A 20,134-nucleotide genomic window follows, 5' to 3' on the forward strand; every position below is an offset into this window, starting at 1 on the left:
AGGGAAAAGGAAACATGGAAAATTAAATTAGGTCATAGGTTTGAGGTATAACTTTTTTCTGTAGCATAGCTATACCATTTTCATAAGTCAAATGGGAGAATGAATCAAAATATTTAGAAAGGAAGTGCTTAGAATGAGAGTTTTGTTTTGTTTTGTTTTTTGAGAAAATAAACCAGCTAGCCAGGAATGATGGCACATGCGTGTACTCTAGAAGTAGAGGCAGGAGAAGCATTATAAGTTAGAGATCAATTTGGCCTACATAGTTCCAAGTCATCCAGGGGCATTGTCTCAATAATACAAATTAAGAAGCCTGCTTAGACTCTAGATTTTATACAAAGAACCTCATTTTTTCATTTGCCTAGATGTACTTTCACTGTCCAGCAATTTTTGCATTTAGCAAGGCGTACCTTAGTGACAGAATCAAAAGAGCAAGACATGAGCCATTTACAATACTCAGATGTGGGTGAGTAAGACAATTTGTGTAATAGGAGAGAGACACTGCAGGAAACAGAATCTTTTTTTTTTTCAGTATCTCACAGCTGACAGAGGATAATTGCACTCCAAGGTACCGCCAGGAGATCTCTATTTCTGTTCTTGACATGTGTAGGTACCACTGTCACTGCTGATGGTGATGATGATAAGTGATGGGAAAATGAAGTGGGAAGTGATGTATCTTACCCTGACACACTTAAAGGATTGCCACAGGCATGCCTGAGGCAAGTGCTGACTGAGGACATTCTGTTGCCTGTGTCAGGTCACTCTGCCACTGTCAGTCAGTGCTGCTTAAGGCGGAGGGCATTGTAATAACTCAATTCAAATCTAGACTTAAAGCCCCACCTCCTTCTTTGTTTTCCTCACCTCCGTTGCTGAATTTGAGGCTCACACCGAAAGTTCTAAAATAGCCATTACGTTTGATTAGTTGGTGTCTGTCTTGAAATTGTATGATTAATATGGTGATGTAGTATTCATGGCTTCATTCACAGCAACCAAGGAAATACCACAGAAAATACCTGAACAGTTTCCCTAATGGTTCCAGGAGACTCTTCCCATAAAGTTCAAACGTTCACCCAGGGTCTGTGAGAGCAGAATATGGGCATTGTTGAAAACTAACATTTATCATAGGGGAAAAATCTGACCCTGGCTTCTGCCCTGGAGAAGATAAGTGCAAATCAAGTAAAGCAAAGGATTATGGGTGCTCCCTGGGGAGTGGTGTGAGGACTGAAGGAGCTGTGCTCATGGCTTTGCAAAGCCTGGATTTGAGGGGAGGAAATGTGCCTCAGGGCAATGCTATTACCCAATTACCTTTTCTGGTTTTATTTGTTCAAATAGAGATAATACTTTTAGTTATAAATAACTGACCTTTAACCTTTTTTTTTTTTCTGCTTCTGCCCTATCCAGGAAATTATAAGTATTTGACCGTACTCAAAATGTACAAAGAAGAATAATGGAAGCCCCTGAATACCTTGATTTGGATGAAATTGACTTTAGTGATGACATTTCTGTAAGTATTACTACTTACAAGCAATGTTTTCACAGTGTTCTGCCTTCCTGATTATGAGCCACTTTCTTTGCCTCGTCTGTGTTTCCACAACTCTTCAAACACTTTTATGAACTAAAAACAAGCTCATGTGACAGATACAGTGTGTTTGGAGGGGTGGGGGGCTCTCTGGGGTTAAAAAAGAATTATGCCTAATTGTGTATGAGTTGTGGGTGAGGGGTGCAAGACATTCAGCCTTGCTTAACATTCCATTCCTAATCTGTTCCAAGGTTGTTTTTCAAAGTATTGATGAGTTTATTTGTTAAGCCTCACATATACATAATTTAACCTATGGATGTTCATTCCCTGTTTCCTTAAATATGTTACAACTAGCATTCTCTCAAGTTCACAGTAACATAAAACAAAGCCAAGCTGGCATTTAATTGATGAAAAATGACTAAGCAGTACAGAGCAAGTACTGCTCTTCCAGAAGATCTGAGTTCAGTCCTCAACACCTATACCAGGTGGCTCCAACTGCTTGTACCTCCAGCTCCAGGGAATCCGACACCCTCTTCTGGCCTCTGTGGACGCTGCACTCATATGTGCATATATCACGCACACAGGCACCCACAAAACAAAAATAAACATTAAGATAAAGAGAATGTTTCCAATCACTGAAAGCATCAAAACACAAATTGAACACTCAGGAATACTGACATGTCATGCATTGATAAAGATCTGAGCAGCTGACTTCTGCATTCCTATCATTCTGAATACCTTGCTTCGTCATGCTCTGCTTCTTCTCTCTTTACTAAAGCTTCTGAGCAAATTGCCTACATGTGGCTCACCTAGAGCTGCAGGAGATTCATTCCATGCCATATAGTCAGTTCTGTCATCCAGCAACATTATGGCACTCTTGCCCCCGGAGCTCACAGCTTCTGACCTCATTTCTTTGATCTCTCAGGGCCTGGAGCTTTGGGTCACCATTGGATATTCCCCCAAACAGTGGGCTTACTTTGACATGGATCTGGATGGTTTATTCCTGTGCCGTGTTCCTCATTGTGCATAACAGGCATACTTCAAATGAGCACAGATATGACAAATCACACTTTTCATACATCCTTGGATCATTCTGGTTTTGAACTAGAAAAATTGGACTTCATTATTCGACCTACTTAGCTTCTCGTTAATTTTTATTGGTCTTTATTCAGACTAATGTGAAGTCAGAGTCTTCTTTTCCATAGTGTGTGTGTGTGTGTGTGTGTGTGTGTGTGTGTGTGTGTGTGTGTGTGAATCTGTCACTGTGCTTGACTTGAGAAGGTTTCTAATGTGGTTCTTCTGTGACTCTTCCTCTCAAGGTGTTTGAATCTGAATGAACAGCCAAAAAATGATCGATAATATAAAGATTTGTTCGAAAGTTGGAAGATGTAAAAGATTGCATTATCATTAAGAGTTTGGTGGTAGCTCTTACAAAGTTTGAGAGCTCTTTGTTTTTTTTCCAAGTAGTTGTTTATTCATATGTCTATTCGCCATGCTAGGGACAGAACCCACTGAGTCACACGTTCTAGGAATGCGTTCTACCACTGAAACCTTTGGTTTTGTTAGACCAAGTATCACTATGTAGCCCAGGACGGCCTTGAGTTTATGATCTCCTGCCTCAAACTTTGATGCAGGCATTACAAAATTGGCCAGGTTGTGTTTTAAGAAAACAGGCTTTGAAGGCAACCATCCTGGGTTTCCTAGCTTCTTCTTCCCATCATTGGCTGGATGATTTGAAACACATTGATTTCTCTTTGCTGGGATGTTCATCTAACTTTTTAAATTATTTTAAGGTTTGGGTGAAATGATAATATATGTGAAACACTTAGCTTGGCACACAGTTAACTCACTCTTTAAAATAGTAGCTTTTGTTATTGTTTCAATGAATAATACAATAATATTTATCTGACCAATAGTGGAGAAAGAACTCAAGGGAAAAGACCAGGCATGGTGTCAAGATTTTCTTTTAAGTACAACAGAGCAGTAGTTGTATTTACAGAAGAATCAGCTGGCAGCAGCCCATAATTTTGATGAATTGGAAAGCTTGTCTTGAAAGATAAAATGTATTAAACAATAACTGGAGCTGTTTAGCAAATTGGGTTACAGGATTATGCCTCTCTAACTTGACCACTCGGAACCATAAATTCAGATTTCCATCAGTAAGAATGTACCTTTATGCTCCCTCTTAAGTAGATTCTAATGGTTTGTTCTTCATCTTGCATTAAAACTTAAGCCAGGTTTGAAGTGCACAGCATTGATGAAACAGCAATAGAAAATAATTATTTCCTATGGGCCAGCAGCATCTTGTTTCATCTTCACAAAGATTCTATGGAGGACGTTGTGTAGCCTTCTATCTTTGACCCATGATAGATACTAAAGCATCGAGATCTTACCTATTGCCAAGGGTCACCAGTTAGTTGAGAGCACACAGTGTCCAGAATACTGAGCTTCACTGTCGCACTTCCCTGCCTGTTCCAGATGAATATAGTTTACTGCAGTGATTCAAGCCAATGACATTTTTTTTCCATCCCTATTTACCACTCACAAACATTTGGTGATACTGAATTTTCGTTGTCATACCAGGAAGGTGCTGCCAGCTCTAGTGGGTAGAAACCAGGGATGTACAGGGTACAAGGACAGCCTCCTTGACAGAAAATTATCCAGTCTAGAATGCTGACAGTATGGAGGGTGAGAGTTCCAAGTCTTCTCTAATCCCCCTTGAAACTGAAGAAGCTCTAATTAGCAACCTCTCCAGCCTAATACATTATTTTATCATAATTTGGTATGAGTCAAGTTTAATACCCTCAACATGACAGCGTTTCAGTGTTTCTATTTAATGATTTCATAGAGAAAAAGTGAACACAAACTCTTAAATAGTGAAGCAAGTGTTCAGCAAGAGTTCTTGGCCTGTGTAGGTAAATTAGGAGCATTGGCTGTCGAGGCTTCTAAATGAGAATGACTCAAATACTGGGAGTCAGAATGGGATGAGTTTCCCAAGTGAAAGCAGCACAAAGAGAAATGAAGTTTCCCATGAACGTGTTTTTACTTTTTGTATTGCACAGACCTCTCTCTCTCTGCCGGCCCTTTTGCCTCTTTCCTGCTGAAGTGGCAGGAGGGGTTGGGGGATGGTCCAGGCAGCATTTGGAAAAATATGTTTACAAAACTCATGCTGGGGTTTAAAACTCCCCTTCTTACCCTCCAACTATAGCCCAATTATGTAGTTTGGGCTTTGAATTTCATGGTTTTCCCCTCTGGTCATGAGACTGGTTCTTGTTTTAATTAAAACACAAGCTGTATATTTGTATAGAAAAACAGCTAGAACTTGCTGTCTTTATCTAATGAGACAAAACACAGAAGGCAACCATCTTATTTTGAAGTTCCCCAGACTTGAAAATAATGGGCTTCCTTTGTGAAATGCAAAATTTAAACTGTACATCCCTGTAACTCTGCCATCTGAGGAGAGCTGTAAGCCCGTGAGAGAGGGCTCATACAAACACAAAAAGGCTCAGACCATCCTTTCACTGCAAAGAGATTTACAGAGCCCTTTATTCCTGTGAGAGCTAGGTCTTCCTATCATCAAAACTAAAACAAAACCCTCCAGGACTCATAGGAACCATGGTATATTTCTTTTGCCAAGGAAAGCCAATATTTGGTTCTCAAAAATAATATCTTACCAAGGACTGAATAGCTAAAGCAGGGGCTGAACTGCAGCTAGGCAAAGCATGTCTGTCACTGTCTGCACCGCACAGAGCTGAAATCTTTTAAGTCAATTATCTTACTCACACTTCACAAAGCTGTGAGAACGCAGGCTTTGGTTTCATCTTGCCTCACAGATGACCGAGTTGAGACTCCAAAGGTACTGCGACGGTCACATGGTTACAGATAGAACGTGGCAGGGTCAGGACTTGACTACAGAACTCTTTGACGAGGGTACTGTGACCTTCTGAGAAGCTTAGTTGAGTGGGAGTGCCTCTTTACCTCTAAGCCAGTCACCTCATGCGCCATCATCTCCATTTGGTATTGGAGGGCTCACAAATTGCATCTTAGCAGTGATGGACTTGGCTCCCAGTATAAGTAAATAAAATCAGCAAAAAGGGGACCGGGCAAGACCCTTGCATTTACTATGCCTAAGGTTTCCCTAGAAGGTGACCAGGAGCTTCATGTGGACTCTGGATGCCCCAGACCCTGCTTCATTGTTCCTACCAGCCATGCGTTTCATAGAAGTCACCCACCTCTTGTTCTTATTTAAACCTTTCTTGATGCCAGTCTGTGTGCTGTGGTTTCAGCAGCAATAAGAATACTATTACCTTTTTTATTTGCAGTGTTTTATTTGCTGTGCCCTACACCTAAGTCCAAATTGTCTCTTATTCCTCTCTTCTCATAATCCTTATTTTAACGTTAAATGCCCTATTTGTCACTGTTTTCTAAGAACCTCCCAAGAAATTGATTAGAAATCGTCTAATCCAGCAATGGTGTGTAATATGTTGTGGACCTCAAGACTGGACTCAATTTCCCTTCTCTATCTTAGACCAAACACCCCTAGAAAAGAAGAAAATTAGGCAGAGGATGACTTTGAAGAAGAAAGAGCACTCACATCTTTTTAAAATTAAATTTTATTTTAATTTTAATTTAAAGAGCAACTGATTTTTAATTTGCCTTATTCTGGAGTCCTAGGAGTCCTTGTCCTGCCAGGTTGCCATAGTATTTATTGGACTAAATACACAGCTTATTTATATAAACTACTTGCTCATAGCTAACTGTTTTGCCAGCAAGTGTTTATTAAACATCCACAGTGTTCCAGGCACAGTTTTAGGTTTGGAGAAATAGCATAAACTTGGTCTGTGCTCTCAGAGAGTTTATAATAGCAAATAAGCTATTATATTTCATAGAATGTAACATATTTATTATAACTGTGAAATGTCGGAGTAACTCTATGTGAAGTCACATCTCGGTACCAGTCACTGTTCCTGGCAGCCTGTACATCATGGTGGTGACTGACTCTTGGCTCACGGTTGAAGCTAGACAAAGCGCTGACGCTGGACAAGGTCCATGGCTGGCCAGCTACCCGACTGCAAGATAAATGTGTCTTTTAATTGCTTCATCATTTATAATTTTTCAACATTAATTATTATGTAGGATTAAGTTTTTAGTGTTTTTTGGTACTCTAAATGTAAATAATCATGGCACTTAGCATTTGTTCAGACTTACTGTACACCAGACAGGATTCCCATGCTTCGCAGTATCAGCTCAGAGTCTTCACATTCACACTGTGTTCCGGTAGTGTAATTACCCCGTTTTACCAATGGGATTAAAGAACTAAGATGACCAAGAAAACGTTGAAGCCTGGGCATAATGTGGACAGTCTGGCTCCAGAATCCACATGCGTAACCATCCTTTGAAAGATGACTTTGCTGGACCTGTGGCCATTCTTCGACTTTGCAGTTCATCTTGGCCTCTCACCATTCACGTCCAGTCCTCACAGTAGCGGGTCCTTCAGCACTGTCCTCACACTCCCATTCCCAGTGTGGACCTTGAGTGTTGCCCAACCACACTGCATCAGATTCATCAATGTTACAATACGGTAATTCCTGCTGTACTCTTAAAACTGATCAGAAAGAGAGGTCGAGGTTTTTCCATACCAGCCACAAACAATATCTAGCATAAAAAGTGTAAAAGAATTTTGTTACTTTATCAAATCTTGACAAACACAATTAAAACAAGAAACCATTGCAAAAGCCATATGCATGCAAGAATAGAATGGAGTAGAGTAATTCTCGTTAATGGAATTTACCCAACTGGTAAAATGAAATGGAATTAAGGAGAGTGAGAAGGATGTAACAAGATGTGGGTGGACCATCTACGTGGAGGGGCAGTGGCCGAAACGGAGATGTTGGTTAAGTCTCCTGATGAAATGTAGTGTTGAAAGAGCAGAACACCTCACGGAAAGGACTGAACAGTAATATATCCTATGTGGGGGAAGAAAAGTAAAGCTTCTACAAAAGAAACTGGAAAGAATATTTCAGACATAAAGGGGAAAAAAACAAAAAACAAGAAAGGCCAAAAGAGAAATCAGGAGTTTAGAAATTAAAACAAAACAATAAAACCCAAGAGATTGGTCATTATAAAGTTCAGAGGCCACAGAGTTTTCCACTAGAAACTCTGGCCATGCAAAGCATCACACCATGAGGCTAAAAGAGAAAATGAGGAGCTAAAGAAACAGAGACAGGAAGAAAGGCAAGTTCTATAAAGGAGGTGGCTAATGAGCACAAGAGCAGGAAAGCTGGAGGCCACTGAGGGAGGCAGAGCATCCTGATGCACAGGGATGTTCCTTCTCTTTGTAGGCTCTGAGACAAGAGCCTGGGTAGAGAAAGTGGTTGAGCAGGTGGGAAGAATCGTGCTGGCAGGTCAAGGGCCCTGAGAAGCAGGAGCAGAGGGCTAGCGACACAGGAATGGACTACCTGTGCCACATCCTCTGAGCTATGTGGATTCAGGACATGCTTCTTCAGTGTTAGGCAGGCCTTTGAAGAGGACAACATTTTAGGGGTAAAAAAAGTCTTAGGCTCAGAAAGTCTCTTTTAGCTACACATCCGCTTTTACAGACAGCTTTGCTTATGTGGAAGGCTGTGGTTCTGCCACATGACTGCCTAAAGTACCTGCCTGAATTCTGGGAAACTCTGAGAAACCATGAGTCTCATGATAGTTTGAATGGACAGTTCATTTTCTTTTTCCTTTGGAAACATAATAGAACCTTGGTTGTTTAAAAACCTGTCAGCTTGAAAATGTGCTTGGGATGTTCTTTCATTTTCTGTGGCTCATTACCGATTGAGTAGCATCTGCTTGCTCACCTAACTGTCTTCAGTTTGCAGGACTAAAAGCCTGAACAATATCCAGGGTGGTCAGAGATTCCCATAGTCCAGTGTAGAAGTCATGTTCTGTCTTTATGAATCCCATGCATGTGCAAACTGTTTTGCATGGCAAGAGGATGAAACTGACCACTGTTGCCTGGCAGGTATAAGGTTGTATGGTATCAAACAACTATAGTTTGGGAAGCAAACTTTCAGTGTCCACCATTGTCTACAAACTCTCCCAAACGAGGAAAGGGTTAAGAGGAGGGGTCACATAAGGTGCCGAGGTAGACTGAGGTATCGTTTTTTTGTTTTTTTTTTTTTTAATTTCCTGTCCCAGCTCCCGCCTGCTCCTTTTTTGTTCTTCTGAGTTTAACATTCCGATAGTAAAGAAGACAAGCAAGGAAGGTCTCACAGAAAACATGCTAGAGAGAAGACACAAACATTTTTACAAGCACATATCAGTTTGCAAAATAACTTCAGCTTCCTGATCTCTTGTGGGTACCTGTGTTCTACAGATTAGGAAACCAAGGCCCAGAGATATGAAACAATGTATTTGTTCAGAACCATAAAGATAATAAACATCAGAGGCATGGCATAAATCCAGGTCCTCTGGCTGCAAATCTTTGTTCTTTATACAAAAGGACAACTGCCAGCAGTCAAGTTACTAGAGTGAGAATTTTGTTCTTTTGAATGTGCTGTTATTGCATTGCTAGATTTATAATTATGGGTTTTCTAAGATTACTTTTATATAAACACAAATGTTATCATGGCTGCTAAAGTCATAGGCTACTTAAAGAAGTTAAGTTAATCCAGGTCACTAAGTGCCTAGTATCTTAGGTAATTAAAATATTTTCTATCACCTAAAGCAGCAATGGAAACACTTATATAAGTGTGGAGACTGGAGGCTTTGTGAATTCTGCTATGTGTCAGAATCACCTGGGTGTCTCATTGAAGGCTGCCGGCTGGGCCAACATAAGTGTTCCAGATTTAGTAGCTCTAGGATGGCTCCCAAGGATCTAATCCAAGGACTCTCTGGAAGGCATGATGCCACTTGTCCAGAGAGCACACTTTTAACACTGACTGTCATCCTATCTGGGAGAGTCAGGGAGGACTCTCTGAGATGATGCCCAGGCAAGGCTGGAAGAATTAGAGGGTTCTCCTATTGAAATGGGAGGAATGACATTATGGGTAGACAGAGTGGCACTCCTAAAGACACAGAAATAGGTTAGGTAGGGGGCTGTAAGATGTTTGTTGTTGCCACAAAGAGAAGTGAGTTAAAGGGAAGAGGTGATGCTGGTCTGTTCTAGTCATCCTGCAGAGCTACTGAACGGTTTGAAACAGACATGTGCTTGAGTCACATGTGAATTATAGAAGCCTGATAAATTCTAATGCCAGTGTGAATGCTCAAAGGAAATCCCACTAATGGCCTAAACTTTAAAGCCTTCAAACTTTTGAACATCTCCAGTACCGTGTCCAAAATGTGTTCATGTTGGTATTCAGGCAGTTAATTGGCCCCTAAATGCCATGAGTGTAGAGAAGTCAAAGACACTGTCCTTTTTCTCTTTGGCATATGGGAGGAAACAGCCAAGCCCAAGACATTACAGACATTACTGAGGGCTGAAAAGAGAAATATTAGTGAGGATTTCCACAGGGCTTCATGGAGAAGGTAGAGTACATGCTGACCTTAAAGGACAGTGGCACTGCATGGCTGGAGGCGAGCATTGCAGACAAGGAGGACTCCAAGATTAAAGGAACAGAGGAAACAGACTGGCTCTGCAGGGCCATTGAAGCAAGTAGGGAAATTGGTCAGCCTTACCAGGAGCTCTTGAAACATAAGAAGAGTAATAAAGATTTGATCAAAGAGGCTATTTCTGCTGCCAATAACCTCTGGAAGGATTCAAGAAAAGGAAGATGTTAGGATAAATTAATAGAAGAAAAACCTGAAAGCCCTCTCTCCTTTTGTATCACCCAAAGACAATAGGTGATATAACCTGTGTACAACAGGGTACACAATCTGGGTTGGAGGATAAGTGAGGATACATTGGTCTTGGTTTGTTCAGTCCAAAGTGGCAGGAGTTACTACTCGTAATTTTCTTATGAATGAGGTAGGTTGGCCATCTGACAGCTCCTTATAAAAGGCCATCTGTCCTATGAATCGGGACGTCGATCTAGGAAGCTTTCCATTCCAGCTCCCAGATGGTATCACAATGCACTTTTGCAAGAGAGAGACATCCTGGGTCATGGGCTCATTCTCAATTTTGCAAGAATAAAAAATGCATTTGCATGTGGCTTTTGTAGATCACCTGTTTCCTGCGCATTTCGATCACAACGTAATCATCTTTAGATCATTCCATTGCATTGTCTTTCATTGCAGTATTGGTACTTATAGAAATAAGTCCTCAAATTACTCTTTTATTGTGTTCTTTAAAAGAATGATAGATTTATTGAATGCATAGTCAGTGTCACAGCTGAATGTGACATTCCATACATCCCTCAGATTCCTCAAAACTACATAATTTTCTAGCTGACACTTTATTTTTGTTTCCCCTAGTTTAGTGTGTGTGTGTGTGTGTGTGTGTGTGTGTGTGTGTGTGTGTGTGTTTGATTTCTATTCCCAGGAGTAGTGAATCATTTTTTCTTCAGGGTCATACTTCAGGTTATGATGTGAAAAATTCAAATGTGTGTCCTTTATAAAAGAAACGTTCTCATTAACTACAGGCAAAGTCACAGCCTATAAGTCACCCTCTCCCAGACTTTGTTTGGTGTTGTTTGTGGGGGCTGGGGGATTCTGGTTTTGATTGTTGGTCAGTTGCTTGATTGGTTTGTTTGGGGATTTTTGTTCTTGTTTTGTTTTGAGACAGAGTCTCGGTGTTTCATCCTGGCTGGTAGGTAGGTGGTAGTAGATAGATAGTTAGTTAGATAGATAGATAGATAGATAGATAGATAGATAGATAGATAGACAGACAGACAGAGATTATCCTGGCCTTTAACTTAAACTCAGAGATTGTGTGCCTTTGCCACGCAAGTGCTAGGATTACAGGTGTGCAGGCCCCATGCCCAGCTTTTGTTATGATACCCTTCTACACCTCTGCTGTTCAAGTTTGAACCTCAGCAAACTAGACCTCTCTGCCCACTGTGAGTCTTTCCAGTCAAACAGTAAGAGCTGGGACTTCGGCTGATGAAGCTGAGCTCTTAGTGAGTCTGGCTTTCAGGAGAGGGTTCAGGTGCCTGTGCCTGGGGTGCAGACAACAGTTCATCTATTTTAATCAGGCATATATCATTTAAGCACAATAAAAAAAAAAAACCTTGCTGAATGTATCATTGCCCATATTTAAACATAATCAACCAATATTCTCCTTTTAAAAAATTTGTCTTGGGGGAAAAGCCAAAAAGGGAGGGAGAAGGGATTGAGAAAAAGGAAGGAGGCGATATGCAGGGGAGATGGAACAGGACTGATGGGTGAGACTTTGCCAAAGGGTGTTTCATGGGGTACAGCAATGTAAACACGGCTTAATTTTAATTGAATTATAGACTGTGTAATTACATAACCTGCACCAGCTGGTCTCAAAAAGCTACCAGATTCCTTAGAGAGCTAGATCTTGGTCGGGAACATGAGGTACCTTGTTACTACCAAGATGAAGCTTCTCATTTAAATTATCCCTGAACCCCTACACACACACACACACAGAGAGAGAGAGAGAGAGAGAGAGAGAGAGAGAGAGAGAGAGAGCAGAGAAGGAAAACCTGTCTTGAGGTTCAATTCCTGTTGAGAGGCCTCCTCTCCCTCCGGCTGCATGTACCATGTTTGCTGAAGCACCTGCAGTCCCTGAGGAATGGCCAACATAAACAGGATGCTTATTGCATCAGACAGGTAAGAGTAATTTCTCTAATTAGTCTCCTGAGATTTCATTCTTCATTTGGAAATACGGGAAATTTAATTTGTCTGTGATCGGCAGTCGGCAAACTGACAAGAGTGGCAAGCTCCTGCTCCCTCCATCTTGCCTTGCTGATATTCTGCGGGAGCCCTGGAGGTCCATATATTAACATCCTGCCAACTAAGGCACCTTTGCACTGAAAAATTATACAGTCCTCACTTGTGATGCTAGAATAATTCTAATGGCTTTCCACTGGTCATTTTTCTTTTAGATTAATTTTTTTTCCCTCAGTCACCTCAAATTTCACAATGGAGAAGTAATTCATGATATGTGTCTGTTGTTCCTGGAAATACAGAGCAAAATATTTTGAGTAAATTGTGTTTTATGGATTAAAGTGTGACTGTGAGTGAAGATAGTCTCTGACCTAAACTTTGATTAAAGACTTCATTCTATTCTAATCATTCTCTTTATATTTTGTTTGAAAGCCCCCTTCTCAAGACAGATTGATAAGTATCGAATAAGGACCCTATAAATCATAGCTATTGATTTACTTTTGTCTTAGCTCTCCTGATTCTGTGTCATAATTTGTTATCTCGATAGCCAGCCCTGGAAGTGATGTTCGGACAGAGACTAAAAGGTGTTGTCTTTCCATCCAAACTAATCTATCTATGGAAGAAAAGAGCTTTAAAACAGACCTTTGCTCCTCTTGCTTTTTATGACATAGTCTCAGTATTTTCCATGGAGACTATAGACACAGTAAAACCTGCAGCACTTGGCAGCTGCTGGGACACAAAACAAAAAGATGTCTTTATTTTGTGTGTCTGAATATGCGCACTGCATGAGAGTGCCTGGTCGCTGCAGAGGCCAAAAGAGGGCACTGGATTCCCTGGAACTGATGCTCCAGATGGCTGTCGCCCACCATGGGGTGGTGGGGACTGAGCTAGCCCCCTCTGCAAGAGCAGCCAGTGCTCTTAACCACGGAGCCGTCTCTCCAGCCCCAGATGTGGGTTTTTATGTAGTGCGGTCTACACCAGCACAGTCATATCTTTTACCCTGGGAGCTGAGGAAGCCAAAGGCTCCCTTACCAGGCTTCTCATACCTGCAGGGTTGAGAAAACAAACAGTATCTTCTGGAAATAGTCAAGGCTCAGTAATTCTGACTGTCTTTCAGTTAGAAATGATGAGAGACAGCATAGCTGTTGGATGTGTCTTACTTTGTCTGTTAAAGAAGAGGTGCCAGGCTTATTTCTAACCTGTTTAAACTGAGCTTAGGATGCCATCCAATCGGCACGAGGTCCACTTCCTGAACATATCTCTTGTACTCAAGTCTCACTCTTTGTGTTCTGTTTATTTTTTTCTTGATGAATTGAGTGAATACCTTTATTTTAAATCTCTGTTTTACACTCTCTTCCCTCTGTCTTCCCATTCAGTATTCAGTCACATCTCTCAAGACCATCCCAGCACTCTGCAGAAGATGTGATTCACAAAATGAAGACAGATCAGGTAGGTCAGACTCCTCACCCCTCCCCCTCCATCAGGGCTGAGGCTCCTGGAACTGGCCTTTGTTGTTCTTGCATTCTGCTCTTTTCTCTTTATGGTGTCTCTGCTTCCAGTACCTCCCCGCCGCCTTCAACAAGCAGACATGAGGTCATCTACAGGACCAAGAGGTCCTAACTAGGACCTGGCTGTGCACAAATCAAAATAGATCCTCTTGATACCTCCCAACCATTGTATCCACGGTGATTTACTGAAAACCCGAGAAAGCAATGGTGGCACAACATAATGATGCAGGCGCCAATGAAAAAATGCTGGATTCATTTACTACCCATATGGCAACGACCAACATGAGGGACAGTGCTTTGCCAAAGTTTGAAACCCTATCAGGATGCGACATGCTAGAATCTGCAATAAGGCATACTATAACAGTTAAGATGAAAGCAAGGCGCTGGAGTTTAATAGTGTAAACTAAACAGAGAATTATGGCAGATAGATGAAAACCAGCTGGCTGGCCTTTTCTCCTTGCCCCATCCCCCGACTGAAAAAAAAGCACATTTAGGGTTGGTTTTTTCCCCCTGTAAATCAAGTTAAATCCCTCTGCTCTTCTCTCTGTGATAGGCAAAAATGAAAATAAAAAGTGTATTGATGGGAATGATATTAAACTATGAAATGATGCTTATTATTTTGGTCTAGATAATTAGGCAAAGGCATCACCATTAACCTTGCCAAACTGAACCTCTCCTAATAGTAACACCAGGGTTGAGAAACATTTGGTAGAAGACTTAAGATAATCCTTAAATTATGCATATGAGGTTTAAAAATAAATAGAGGTATCTTTCCGAGGCAGCTACTAGAATTCTGAGTTTCTAACTAAAAGGACTTGGAAAACCAACTTTCTACGATTGACTATTTGTTTTGCTTTGATATTTTGCATAGAAGAGACGGGAAAAAAAACTAAAATGTGTGTGTGAGTGTGTCTGTGTGTGTTGGTAATATATGAAAGTGGATCAAAAACATTGTAGAAGCTAGCTTTAAATTCAAAGGAAAGTTTTTCTTTGCTCTAAGCTGTTGAAAAAGAAAGGTCATAAAGTTGAGACGAAGATGGGGTAAAGGGTATAGTGGGGGTTTGAAGGAAACTAGTGGAGGATGGATGTGATCAAAATACACTGTGTAAATATACAAATTTTTCAAAGAATGCATAAAGATGTTATTTTTAAAAAGACACAAGTCTGTGCTGAGTTGGACAAAGAATTTTTGGCTCTAATCCCTTTAAAGATTTATCTCCTTAAACCAACATTTTTTCCCCCAAAAGTGTGAAAGTGGTTGTGCTCAGCAGCACAAGCTACACAGTGCAAGAGTGAAGACACCAGCCTCAGAGTTCAAAGACTTGGGTTTGGATTAGAATTTAGCCATGTACCAGCTATATGATCTTAGTTCTATAAGCACTCATCTCTAAACAGAGGAGAAACTTCTACCAATGACAGCAAGCTAATTTTACGGTCAAATGCTGCACTTCATCGACACTTCACAGATAGAAGACTTTCTTTCGTTCTTTAATTGGAGGTGTGGAGTGAGAGAGAGAGAGGCAACAGTGATCCCTTCAAGGGTGCTGACTTGAGTTCTGCTGATGTACTAGGTGTTGTAAGTGTTTGAGTGTTAGGATGCTATAAGTTTATGCTATAGACGGGCAAGCCCAGGGACAGAACTACCAAATACATGGCTCAGAATCACACATGAGCCTAAGCCGAGGACCTGGAACGCCTGCTCCAGGAAGTAAGTCTGCAGAGTCTGTCTTATTTTGCATGACATATGCTACCTCTCAGGCAGCTGGACCAAGAAGAAACTGTGTACCCTTAAAGTTTTCAAAATGCTTCAAGTCAGCATTTTTTTCCCTACTAAATGGCAAATGTCTTTTCTCTATTAAATATCTTACCGAGTTAAAGGAACAGAATATTTTATCCTTTATTCTGAGTCTGCTTGATTTCATTTCCTCAACTCTGTAACTTATAGCACTTTCCCTCTGTCATGGAGAACGGTCCAGCTTGGACTGCTCCAGGTGAAGCAAAAGCCCAGCCAGTGTTCTAAGCAATCAACAACAATTAGATTTAATAAGAAGCTGAAGAACAAGAGATTCATACATATTGATAGAATCCTATATACATATATATTCATGCGTGTATGTGAGTGCGTGTGAAGGATCACTGGGAGGCCTGGAATCTAAAGTCTAATAGACAAAAAAATTATCCTAACAAAAAGATCACAAGGACCAGTTCGAAGGTGCACAGCATTGCTGTAACTATAGGCTTATCACAGACAGCTATAGGCTTATCTGCAGACTTACAGAGCATGGTGAAGTTTTCAGACTCCATTTGTAAAAGAATGGAGACTGTCTCAATCATTTCTCAATGGCCGCATGTGAAACTAACCCTTCCACTCAGTCTTTCTTGTGTCAACCACGAAGAAGTTTCTTTGTGAATGCTAGCAAATATTTACCATTTCAAACAGTGTAGGAGCAGGAATTACCTTATCCACCAAGAAAAGTCTACATCATCTTTTGAATGAAGCGTTTCACTGAAAAAACCTTCCCAAATCCTCTGTCGTTTGAAATACACTCCATAGTTCCCTTAACATTAATTGAATTTGCTAGGCATCTTCTGTTTGGGAAACATCATCAAGCGTTCACATCTGTCTCTGTGTTAAGAAGTCCTTCAACAAATATTCCTATTTCTTCCTGCATTTATTCAGTCAACAACTGTGTGTTGGGTGTTCTCTGATCCAAGCATGGAGAATATGGCAAACAAACAAACAAATAAACAAACACAAAGCCAGACAGGAGTTCTTGTACTCAGGAAGCTTACATATGAATGGGGTGACAGTCAGGAAACCCACAAACATCCAAGTAGGCAAGGACATAATAACAAGATAATACCAGCCCATGTGATAGTCTCTCAACCTGCGGGTCATGACCCCAAGGGTGGGGGTGTCAAAACACCCTTTCACAGGGATCCAAAATCAAAGTCTCTGCATATCAGATATTTATATTATAATTTGTAACAGTAGCAAGATTGCAGTTATGAAGTAGCAATGAATAACTTTACATTTGGAGGTCACCCCAACATAAGGAACCACATAAAAGGGTGACAGTATTAGGAAGGGTGAGAACCACTTGGATAGAACAACTTGTGAGGCTTGTGGAAGGGGATGTTTAGGAGCCCAGGGAGGATGCGCATTCCCACCTCAATTAACCTAACATGGAAACTCCCTCACAGACATGCCAGAGATTGGTTTCTAGATTATCCTAAATCACATAAACTTGATGATTGAGACAGAATCTGAGAATGACCCAGCCATGTGAAAGCCAGCAAAAATGGCTGAAAACAAAGGAAGGAGCAATGCCCACTCCTTGATCCAGAAACACACTTAGCAATTAGGATGAAGCAAAGAAAACTTGTGTGGCTGCTGAATAGTGATCAAACTAAGAAACAGCAGGAGAGAAGGGTGGAAGATGGTGTGCCCAGACTCCCTAGGGGGCTCCCGTCCCTATGCACACAGCAGGATCTTATCACAGAGCGACCATCACTTATTCAAATTGCCTAGGACCAGAAATGCCTCAGAGTTTGGAGCTCTCTGTATTTTATCTGTGTTTTTGTTCTTGTTTTTCAGCTAGCTGATAGCTCATCACTCTAGTCTAAAAAGGTTAATAGTTTGTGCACCCTTTAATCCAGATGTTCCAAACTTAAAACACTCGAAAATCTAAAACTTGTCAGACATCATGTGAGCACCCTAAACATTTCAGATTTTGGAACAACCTTGTTATTAGATTTCCAGACCAGGGAATGTTCAGCCTGTATCTTAAAAGCTACAGCATGTAGAGCCATAACTCTTGGGAAGACTGGAGTCCTTAAAAACCACCCAGGAAAAGGCAAATGGGAAGAACAAAACAGAAACAAATGGGTTAAGATGTCAACCCCTGTGAAAGCAGATGAAGCTAGTTGGAGTATTGTTTTAGTTCCACAAGTATGATATAGATTTGTTTGTAATGAAAAGATTTTTAATTATTTACAGGTACAAAATGTATAAGGTTAAAAAAAAAAGCCACCCAGTCTAAGGCTAAGGTTAATTTTTGAGGATGATTTTTTGTTGTTGTTGTTCCAACCACAGAGTCAGCCAGCCTATTGATGACCATTTCAGTAAGGGAGTGCACATTCTGAAGACATTGATTTTGTTATTCTGCCTAGTTCAATGTGCCTTGAATTCCTACCTGCACCTTTCATGGAGCCCTAGAGAAGCAGGGGGCCACATCGCTTCTGGCCAAGAGAACCACTCAATATGTGGAAATGGCAGCTGTGTGGCCACCCATGGTTCCCATTTCCCTGGGTAGTGCTAAGTGCCTCCTGGTCACCTGTATTGACCTACGCAGGAGGGCTACACTTTTCCAGCAGCTCCCTTGAAATGCAGAACCCTCAGCTAAATCTGAATTCTCTCCATAGATGGTCTGCTCTGAGGCTGTCAGCGCCAGGAAATAGCATCTGAGACTTAGCAAATACCTCTCCATCCTGTGGATAGGGTCTGTCCTTTCTGCCTGTTTTCTGGGTTTTCTGCAGTGAGGGGTGGAAAGATAGCCCTGGACATAGCCTTTAAAGCACTCCATAGATAAGTAGCCCAAGCTAGCTCCTGGGCTAGCTTGCATTGTGGACTGCAAGAGTAGCAACTGCCACCATGTTGTCAGAGGCTTCTGGGCTGTGTTCGAGCCCTTTCTACCAGCTCAGCACAACCTGAGAGTCCACGCCCCCCCGCCAGGAGTGTTCTTCCCATAGCCAAAGGACTTGATTCTTACTGAACTCTATTTTTTCCTAACGGAAATAATGTTTTAAGTGATTATTCATTAATTTCACTACACAATGACTAGGCTTCCTTTTTGTGATAAAGGAGATTTTTAAGAAGAAGAACATGTGAAGGAATTTCAGAGATATGCAAGAGGCAGGAGGGAGACAAATTTATGAGGAGTGGGGAGGTGGAGAACATATTCTGCCCTGGGCATGCTGGAGCCATGCAGGTGTTACTGAGCTTCAAACCTATGCCATAAGGATTCCTCATTCCAGACATGATACCAAATCTTCTGTAAACAGTTCTCTTAGCCACAAAATCATTCTGAGGGAGAACCTTTATTGTGTCCATTCTATTGATGAGGAGGGAGACTTGTAATTAATAATTTTCCCAAAATCTTCAAGTCAGCAAGTGGCTCTGAAGACAGCTCTCCTGTCTCCAGGGCCCCTGGGAAACTGAGTCAGCTGAGGATAATTTAGCTCAAGGAACCTTGTATATCAAGTAGCGTAGGGCAAGGGTTAGCAGCAAGGGAAGCTGTGTGTGACGTGTTCACATCCAATAAGGAAAGTCATTTGTGAAATGTTTGCATGCATTCCCTGCTTGATATCTGTGACTCCAAGGCAGTGTTGTCTTCAAAAAAGGGTAGAAATGCATTATGACAACCTATGGTATTCAAATAAAATATCCAATTTCATTGACTTGTAGTTTTTAAGTTAATTAGATATTCAAATACACATTTGTTTCAGATTCATACTATTTTAAGTGTCTTGTGATTCTTTCAAAATATGTATATGCTAATGTCACTGTGCACTTTTCTTGCGCAGGGAGGCAACTAAATAGTGATTCAGCTTTGCATCGGAAATACACTTAGGTTAGAAAACTCAGCTGTGTAATAGTGATAAATGTCTAATAACTCTGAAAATAGATTCTGAAAGACTTCCAGAATCTATTTAAATAATATGAATTGTTGCTTATATGACTTTGAATTAAAGGAACCATTCTTTCTAAAACTTGGGTTTCTTAGAAAAGTCATTTGTGTATATTTAAAAGCATTGCAAATTGCTATATTTTTAGACCCTGTTTCTGCAATTTTGTGACAAATCCTGAAGCTATGAAAACAAACACTTACATGGTGTTTGAAGATTTTCAAGGATTTTAGCCATCACCTAAAATAATAAATTGGCATCAAATGTATCCTGTAGACATTGCTATGACATAGTTAATGTTGCTAAATATATAAACCTCCTGTTTTCAATTTACATTAAGGTTTTAATGCTACAAGCATGAAAATGAAAGTAAGCTTGGCAGTTTTAACTTTAAAAAGCCTGCAGACTGATATAACATGAAATGGTGTCCAAAGAACAGGGAAACAGATTTTCTAAGCTCTCAGTCAAAAGCAGTGACCACTTTGGGAGCTGGAGTTTTGGCTCAGTTCAAAGAACAAGGACTCCCCTCACAAAGGACCCGAGTTCAGTGCCCAGCACCCACCTTGGGCTGCTCAGAGTGGCATGTGATTCCAGCTGCAAGAGATTTGTTGCCCTCTCCCGGCTTCTGTGGGCAACTGCACACATA

At 40.9% G+C, this 20,134-nt stretch overlaps 1 protein-coding gene across 4 annotated transcripts in view; it reads left to right on the top strand.

The window, feature by feature from the left end:
• Positions 1-20,134, top strand: part of Sncaip (synuclein alpha interacting protein) — a 138,226-nt gene that overhangs the window by 67,711 nt on the left and 50,381 nt on the right. For all 4 annotated transcript variants that reach the window (XM_055622661.1, XM_055622662.1, XM_055622659.1 and 1 more), the window contains exons 2-3: positions 1,399-1,501; positions 13,669-13,741. In XM_055622661.1, coding sequence (XP_055478636.1) covers positions 1,445-1,501; positions 13,669-13,741 — 130 coding nt within the window. In that variant the 5' untranslated portion in view covers positions 1,399-1,444. The remainder of the gene's footprint in view (positions 1-1,398; positions 1,502-13,668; positions 13,742-20,134) is intronic.

Source organism: Psammomys obesus, unplaced genomic scaffold (assembly GCF_907164565.1).
Source record: "Psammomys obesus unplaced genomic scaffold, mPsaObe1.curated_primary_1811, whole genome shotgun sequence".
NCBI classification, from domain to species: domain Eukaryota; kingdom Metazoa; phylum Chordata; class Mammalia; order Rodentia; family Muridae; genus Psammomys; species Psammomys obesus.